The 9402-nt window shown below is 49.1% G+C and overlaps 1 protein-coding gene across 1 annotated transcript in view; it reads left to right on the forward strand.

The window, feature by feature from the left end:
* Positions 1-7254, forward strand: part of scn1ba (sodium channel, voltage-gated, type I, beta a) — a gene marked incomplete at both ends in the record, with an annotated part of 9056 nt that extends 1802 nt beyond the window's left edge. Inside the window, 4 exons of the mRNA XM_080500283.1 lie at positions 2069-2235; positions 5333-5570; positions 6553-6694; positions 7188-7254. Of these exons, the coding sequence (XP_080356409.1) occupies positions 2069-2235; positions 5333-5570; positions 6553-6694; positions 7188-7254 (614 nt within the window). The remainder of the gene's footprint in view (positions 1-2068; positions 2236-5332; positions 5571-6552; positions 6695-7187) is intronic.
* Positions 7255-9402: the final 2148 nt, after the last annotated feature.

Here is a 9402-nt window from a genome sequence, read left to right on the forward strand (position 1 = left end):
AGCAATCAAAGCTACCAGGGTAGTAGTGAAGAGGAAGATGAAGAGAAGAGGAAGTAGAGAGGAAGATGAAGAGAGGAAGACTCATTGATATCTGAAAACTATATATCGTATCAATTAGCCACGAGCTAACTAGCCTAGCCACCACATGTTAAAGGGGCGGGACTTCCTCTTCCGCTCCCGGCCAATCAGTGATCTGTGTTTCTTCTTCCTCTCTGGACGTTTGCTCTGATTCCAAAATGCAGCTTGAATGCTAACGTAACCAAATGAAGACGTGTCAGACGTGTAGCTGACACACACACACACACACACACACACACACACACACACACACACACACACACACACACACACGAGGACCACAAGTAAAAAAATAAACCCACAAAGACAAACGTGAACGTTATCTGATGTTAAAGCTAAACATGAATCCCCCCCATCCCCCGCCGCCTCCTCCCCCTCCTCTGTACAAACCCTGCATCTCTTCATGTTTCTGTTCAGAGAGCGAGACGAGACGAGACGAGACGAGACGAGACGAGACGAGAAGTGACGTGACGTGACGTGACGTGACGTGACGTGACGTGACGTGACGTGACGTGACGTGACGTGACGTGACGTGACGTGACGTGACGTGACGCGACGCGACGAGACACAACATGGCGAGACGAGACGAGATGTGACGAGACACAACATGACAAGTTGAGACGAGATGTGACGAGACGAGACGAGACGTGGCGAGACGAAACGTGATGAGACGAGACGAGACGAGACGAGACGTGACGTGACGTGACGTGACGTGACGAGACGAGACGAGACGAGACGAGACGAGACGAGACGAGACGAGACGAGACGAGACGAGACGAGACGAGACGAGACGAGACGAGACGAGACGAGACGAGACGCTGCGGTGAAACGACGTCAGGTGTGTCTGGGATTCTGGGATTAAAAACAAACCGACTGAAAACATCCTAATCTGCAGTTTGTGGACAACAGATTTACAGGTTTGTGTGTGTGTGTGTGTGTGTGTGTGTGTCTCAGTCAGGCCGTTTCTGGGAGAATCTCATGTCTTTTAAGCTTGACGTGATCTTAACCTTCTCTTTTCCTCCCTCCTTTTTCTCCCCCTTTCCTCTCTGCAGTGCATCACCCCCCCCCCCCCCCCCCCCCAATGCTTTACTTGCTTGTGCTAACTCTCTCTCTCTCTCTCCTGCCCCTCCTCCTCCTCTTCCTCCGTCCTCTCTGTGGCTCTCGGTCGTCTTTTTAGCTTCAGGTTTCTCCTGATGAGTTGAACTGATTGAGTTATGTGTGTTTCCCCCTCCTCTTCCTCCTCCTCTTTCTCCTCCTCCTCCTCCTCCTCTTTCTCCTCCTCCTCCTCCTCCTCTTCCTCCTCCTTTCGGTTGAAACTGAGAGCTCCCTCAGTGTTCAGTGTTAGCGCTGGCTCTTTGGTTGAGGCAGCGGAAGCTGCAGGCTGCAGCCTCAATGTGGAGTTACAGGTGTGTGACTCCCGGCCGATGATGATGATGATGATGATGCTGATGATGCTGATGCTGATGATGATGATGATGATGATGATGATGATGATGACGACGACAACGGCATATATAGACTCAGCCTTCTATATATGAGATTAGCCCGGTTAGCGGCTGAAGCTCTGCAGCCTCTTTATTTCCTCTCAGCATAAAGAAAAAATTATCATTATTATTATTATTATTATTTTTTTTTTTTAAACCCTCAAAGGGAGAAAAAACAAACTGAATCAGTTCAAACTGAACCGAGAAACATTGAGTGGAAATAAAAACTTTGCAACACCGAAGCTCTGCTCGCTACGGAAGTAAACAAAAACAAAAAACAGACGGTAAACAAGGCGCATGCGGTGAGCATTAGCCACGTTAGCCACATTAGCCACGTTAGCCACATTAGCCACATTAGCACGCCGAGGCCCAGAGGCGGGAGGTTTTCTCTGGCAGGGAGAGACACTCCGGCCTCTCGCTCGACCTTTGACCCCGAGCGACGACTCTGACTCACGTCTCCCCCCCTCCCCCTCCCCCGTCCCTTGTCCCCCCTCCCCCTCACACAGCGTCGGTGTGCGGCGGCGCCTGCGTGGAGGTGGACTCCGACACCGAGGCGGTGGCCGGCGAGGGCTTCAAGCTGGGCTGCATCTCCTGCAAGAGGCGGGGGGAGGTGAAGGCCGAGGCCTCGGTCAGCTGGACCTTCAGGGCGTCGGACGACAGCGACTTCAACGAGGTGAGAGGGCGCCGAGCGCCGCCGCCACGGTAACGCCGCCGCCGCCGCGGTCACGTTCTCGGCCCACGAAAGGGTTTTTGTGGTTAAAGTTCCTCCAGCAGAACAAATCTTTGAACCTCTTCAGTCCAGAAGTTTCCAGACAAAACCATCGAACCGTCGATGTTTCCTGCCTGACGCCATCTTGGGAAAACCGCCCCAAAGGGATTGTGGGATATCAAAGATGGCGGCAGCTCCGGCTCAGGAGAGCAAACATTTGAAAAACAAATCCAGACTTTGTCAAAGAGTCCGGAAGGTTTTTATTAGAGACGAACATCAACAACTACTGCTGGAAGTTTATATCTATCTATCTATCTATCTATCTATCTATCTATCTATCTATCTATCTATCTATCTATCTATCTATCTATCTATCTCTGTCTGTCTGTCTGTCTGTCTGTCTGTCTGTCTGTCTGTCTGTCTGTCTATCGATGGTAGTTGGATGGATCCAGTTAGATCTAGATAGACAGATAGATCTATATAGATCTATAGATAGATCTATAGATAGATAGATAGATAGATAGATAGATAGATAGATAGATAGATAGATAGAAATTATTTTATCTTCTCATTCTTTCCTTTGTCTTCAGACTGGGCGAGTTTCTATTTGTTATTTTGTCCATTTTTTTCAATGAAAAACAATCAATAAAGTTCTTTAAAACAAAACCCAACACGGCCCCCCTGTGGAGCGTCGTCACGCCGCCTCGGCGTCTCAGCGCCTGGTCTTCAGCCTCGGTTCTTTGAGGGAGCATTTGCGATGCATTTATCATGAGACTCCTGCATCTTTCATGACTCCTGCTTCTTTCATGTCCTTTGTTCCCACTCAAAGCCAGTGTTCTCTTACCTAAGTGGCTCTTAGCCGCCGCCATTTCCCGCATCGGGCGGGGCGCCATTAGCCCCCCCCCCCCCCCCCCTCCCTCCCCACCTCACTCAGGCCCAAGCGTCTCGCTCGATATGCGGCTCATTTCACTTTATTAGATTAGGACCCACCCGGAGTGGGCGGAGCTTCACATGGGAGCGGGGAAACGCTGGCCGCAGATCAAAGCTCCCGGGAAGCAACGCGCCGTCGCGGCGCCGGTCCGTTGGTCTCGTGTGGGACAAAGAGTCTCATGCAAACGTCCACGAGACACGTTCAAAGTGAGAACGTGAGGCCCCGTTCCCACGGCAACCAGGTCAAGTCAACACACAAAGCTGGTGTCGTGTTTTGTGTTTGTTTACGCGACGACGGTGCTCTGAGCAACTTTATGACAACGATCGGGCTTTGAGGAAACTCTGGTCCTAGTCCTGGTTCTGGTCCTGGTCTTGGTTCTGGTTCTGGTTCTGGTCCTGGTCCTGGAAACCACATTGGTAGTAACTAGTTTTTCTGCACATGCTCAGTAGAGCCAATCAGAACTAAGTTTCCTCCCACAAAGTGTCACGACTCCCAGTCCATGTTCTCCTGGACTTGGTACTTTTATTTTGACAGTCACCATAATAAAAATCCAACTTGGTACTTTTATTTTGACAGTCACCATAATAACAATCCAAGTTGGTACTTTTATTTTGACAGTCACCATAAAAACAATCCAACTTGGTACTTTTATTTTGAAAGTCACCGTAATAACAATCCAACTAGGTCCTTTTATTTTGACAGTCACCGTAATAACAATCCAACTTGGCACTTTTATTTTGACAGTCACCATAATAGCAATCCAACTTGGTACTTTTATTTTGACAGTCACCGTAACAACAATCCAACTTGGTACTTTTATTTTGACAGTCACCATAATAGCAATCCAACTTGGTGCTTTTATTTTGACAGTCACCATAATAGCAATCCAATTTGGTGCTTTTATTTTGACAGTCACCATAATAGCAATCCAACTTGGTACTTTTATTTTGACAGTCACCGTAATAACAATCCAACTTGGTACTTTTATTTTGACAGTCACCGTAATAGCAATCCAACTTGGTACTTTTATTTTGACAGTCACCGTAATAGCAATCCAACTTGGTACTTTTATTTTGACAGTCACCGTAATAGCAATCCAACTTGGTACTTTTATTTTGACAGTCACCGTAATAGCAATCCAACTTGGTACTTTTATTTTGACAGTCACCATAATAATAATCCAACTTGGTACTTTTATTTTGACAGTCACCATAATAGCAATCCAACTTGGTACTTTTATTTTGACAGTCACCATAATAGCAATCCAACTTGGTGGTCTGTCCAGTAGAGTGGAGTAGAGTGCATTCATCACCAGGGGTGTTACTCTGCTCCACACTGCCCCTACAGGTCACCAGGGGTGTAACTCTGCTCCACACTGCCCCTACAGGTCACCAGGGGTGTTACTCTGCTCCACACTGCCCCTACAGGTCACCAGGGGTGTTACTCTGCTCCACACTGCCCCTACAGGTCACCAGGGGTGTAACTCTGCTCCACACTGCCCCTACAGGTCACCAGGGGTGTTACTCTGCTCCACACTGCCCCTACAGGTCACCAGGGGTGTAACTCTGCTCCACACTGCCCCTACAGGTCACCAGGGGTGTTACTCTGCTCCACACTGCCCCTACAGGTCACCAGGGGTGTTACTCTGCTCCACACTGCCCCTACAGGTCATCAGTGGTATCACTCTGCTCCACACTGCCCCTACAGGTCACCAGGGGTGTTAGTCTGCTCCACACTACCCCTACAGGTCACCAGGGGTGTTACTCTGCTCCACACTGCCCCTACAGGTCACCAGGGGTGTTAGTCTGCTCCACACTACCCCTACAGGTCACCAGGGGTACTACTCTGCTCCACACTGCCCCTACAGGTCACCAGGGGTAGTGCAGTGCCTCCCAGCAGTATGAACCTACAGCAGGACTGTCAAAATGTCTGACCGGTGGAAACAACAACAAACGGCTGTTTTGGACATCCAGAGATTATTTGTGTTGAATATGTCTCCTGGCCACTAGAGGGCGCCACTGCAGGTCCAGCAGTGTACATTGTTTTTATTTTTCTCTCAGTGCAGTAACAAGCAGTGAAGTATGGAACCGTCACCTCCGTGTTGTTCTTACTCTGTCTCCACGCTGACAGTTGTACTACTACGAGAATTACCAAAGCTGGGTCGCCGACACGCGTTTCTCCGAGCGTCTGCACTGGAACGGCAGCAAGGCGACCAGAGACCTGCAGGACGGCTCCATCTACATCCTGAACGTCACCTTCAACGACACGGGGACCTACAAGTGCACCTTCAGGCGCGTCCTGCAGTACAGCAACCACGAGTACTTCACCAACACCACCAAGACCATCGTCCTCAACGTGGTGCCCCAAGGTACCGGCAGAGAAGCTCTGCTGCTCACTGCTGGTCACTGCTGGTTACTGCTGCTCACTGCTGCCCCCTGCTGGTTACTGCTGATCACTGCTGGTTACTGCTGCTCACTGCTGGTTACTGCTGGTTTATGCTGCTCACTGCTGCCCCCTGCTGCTCGCTACTGCTGCTCACTGCTGGTTACTGCTGGTTTATGCTGCTCCCTGCTGCCCCCTGCTGCTCACTGCTGGTTACTGCTGCCCCCTGATGCTCACTGCTGCCCCCTGCTGGTTACTGCTGCTCACTGCTGCTTGCTACTGCTGCCCCCTGCTGCTCGCTACTGCTGCCCCCTGCTGCTCGCTACTGCTGCCCCCTGCTGCTCACTGCTGGTTAATGCTGCCCCCTGCTGGTTACTGCTGCTCGCTACTGCTGCCCCCTGCTGCTCACTGCTGGTTAATGCTGCCCCCTGCTGCTCGCTACTGCTGCCCCCTGCTGGTTACTGCTGCCCCCTGCTGCTCACTGCTGGTTACTGCTGCCCCCTGATGCTCACTGCTGCCCCCTGCTGCTTGCTACTGCTGCTCGCTACTGCTGCCCCCTGCTGGTTACTGCTACTCGCTACTGCTGCCCCCTGATGCTCACTGCTGCCCCCTGCTGCTCGTTACTGCTGCCCCCTGCTGCTCACTGCTGGTTACTGCTGCCCCCTGATGCTCACTGCTGCGGCTCACTGCTGCCCCCTGCTGTTCATTGCTGCTCACTACTGCCCCCTGCTGCTCACTGCTCACGTGTCTTTATAAATGTTGTGAATGAGTCAAAAGTTAAATCTGTTAGCATCTTTTAGCTTTCAGGAGATTTTGACCAATTTGGATTTTGTCAATTTCAATATTGTCGTCAGTTTATTTACTTAAAAGGTCATATGATGGAAAATTGACTTCCTGAAGGTTCTCCGGGAGAACAAATGTGTGAAATGTGAGCAAATGTGTGTGTGTGTGTGTGTGTGTGTGTGCAGTGACACGGGGGATGGCCTCCATCCTGTCGGAGGTGATGATGTACGTCACCATCATCGGGCTGCAGGTCTGGCTGGTGGTGGAGATGATCTACTGCTACAGGAAGATCTCTGCTGCCGGGGAGGAAGCTCTGCGGGAGAGCGCGTGAGTGGAGCTGCTGGGACGGCCTGGTGCCTCCTCCTCCTGCTCTTCCTCCTCCTCCTCCTCCCCCTCCTCCTCCTCCTCCTCCTCCTTCCTCCTCCTCCTCCTCCTCCTCCTCCTTCCTCCTCCCCCTTCTCCTCCTCCTCCTCCTCATCCTCTTCCTCCTCCTCCCCCTCCCTCCACCTCCTCCTCCTCCTCCTCCTCCTTCCTCCTCCCCCTTCCTCCTCCTCACCACCTGCTTCTCTCCTCCTCCTTCTCTCCTCCTCCGACTTACCACCTGCTTCTCTCCTCCTCCGACTCTCCTCCTTCTCTCCTCCTCTGACTCTCCTGCTTCTCTCCTCCTCCGACTCACCACCTGTTTCTCTCCTCCTCCGACTCACCACTTACTTCTCTCCTCCTCCGACTCACCTGCTTCTCTCCTCCTCCGACTCTCCTCCTTCTCTCCTCCTCCGACTCACCTGCTTCTCTCCTCCTCTTCCTCACTGTCTTCCTCCAGGGCGGAGTATTTAGCCATAGCATCGGAAAGTAAAGATAACTGTGCAGAAGCACCAGTGGCAGAATAGAACTGGTATGTTTCCTTTCTCTCTGAACTGGGGGGGGAGGGGGGGGGGGGGGGGGGTGATGGGGGGGGGGGGTCCATGTAATCCACTGGATTATCTTCCTTTTTCATTCCTTTGTTTCATATTTCTGTAGTTTGTTTCACGTTTTCTCATGGAACACTGGTGTACACCGTCCACACAATACACACTGCATGCTCTGTGGGGAAGATGCTCTATAATCTGATGTTAGAGGAGGAAGACTGTACTGCACCATACAGTACCATGCATTACCATACAGTACTATACATTACTATACATTACCCTGCATTATCATACAGTACCATACAACACCATACATTACCATACAGTACCATACATTCTCATACACTACCATACATTACAATACATTATCATACAGTACCATACATTCTCATAGAGTACCATACATTACTATACAGTGCCATACAGTACCATACATTCTCATACAGTACCATACACTACCATACAGTAGTGTATGGTACTGTATTGTAATGTATGGTACTGTATGGTACCATACATTACAATACAGTGCCATACATTATCTTACATTCTCATACAGTACCATACATTACCATATATTCTCATACACTACCATACATTCTCATACAGTACCATACATTACCATACAGTACCATAATTACCATACAGTCCAGTGCAGGCTGAGGTAAGGTATTAAACTGGTCTTGTGTTCCTCCAGGTCGAGGAGAGACTCCATCTGGCTCCTCTGAAGATTCTCACGCCGCCTCCTCTCCGTGTCGCTGAGCGGAGTGGCGGCCTCCACCCGGGCGGGTGGAGGCTCTGAGTCTCCAGGATGGACGCCCTTAGAAGACCCCCGTAGCTCCTGGCCGCCCGGTTTCCACCACCACCTGCATGCCTCCTTTCGCTCTGCTCACTTCCCTCCACCACCCTCCACCGCCCTCCCTCCTCCACCCCCTTCCCTGCACCACCCTCCCCTCCCTCCACCGCCTTCCCTGCACCACCCTCCCTCCTCCACCCCCATCCCTCAATCACCTTCCCTCCACCGCCTTCCTCCACCACCTTCCCTCCACCACCTTCCCTCCTCCACCCTCCCTCCTCCACCCTCCCTCCACCGCCTTCCCGGCTTCCTCCACCTCAGCAATAATTAGGTGGAGCTGGAGAATTAACCCAAACTCGCTCTGCTCCTCTCATCACCCTCAAACTCTCAGTTTCTCACATTCCCACGTCACGACCTCGTGTGGAAACCTGGACCCGAACTGACGTCACTGCGCACCACTGCCTGTGACCACCAGGTGGCAGCAGAGCACTGCCCACAGCACGTTAACTGCCCCTTCTGATATTTACTGCCTCTCAGCATGTTTACTGCCCCTCTGCACGTTTACTGCCCCTCTCTTTTTCTATCGACGCGAGCTGGAGGAAGTTTTCAACACAGACGCGAGGATGAATCACGAACGGCTTCATAAATATAGATAAATAAACCGTGTTTCGCCCGTGTTTCCTTTTCTTCTTCACGTGTTCTGAAATGTTGCTGCTCAAACCAAACAATAAAAGTCTTGAGAACAACCTGCTGCCGTCCGCTTCCTCTTTACTGCGTCGTCTTACACCTTCTGGTTCGGAGGCCCGTTTGGAGGACGAGTCCATCAGAACAGGCGAGACACGGAACCCAAAGAAATTTAATTTAATTTAATTTAATTACATTTAATTTTATTTTATTTTATTGCATTTTATTGCATTTTATTGCATTTTATTGCATTTTATTTTATTTTATTTTATTTTATTTTATTTTATTTTATTTTGTTTTGTTTTGTTTTGTTTTGTTTTGTTGTATTATATTATATTATATTTTGTTATGTTATCTTATATTATATTATATTGTATTGTATTGTATTATTTTATATTATATTATATTATATTATATTATATTATATTATATTATATTATATTATATTATACTATATTATATTATATTATATTATATTATATTATATTATATAATGTTACATTACATTATATTATATTACATTACATTACATTACAGTATATTATATTATATTATATTATATTATATTATACAGTATTATATTGTAGTTCAAGTTGGATTCGGACTTTTTCTCATTTTAATCACAGGCGATATTTTATATAAGCCTGTCGGCT

This window comes from Blennius ocellaris (assembly GCF_963422515.1).
Source record: "Blennius ocellaris genome assembly, chromosome: 8".
NCBI lineage: Eukaryota > Metazoa > Chordata > Actinopteri > Blenniiformes > Blenniidae > Blennius > Blennius ocellaris.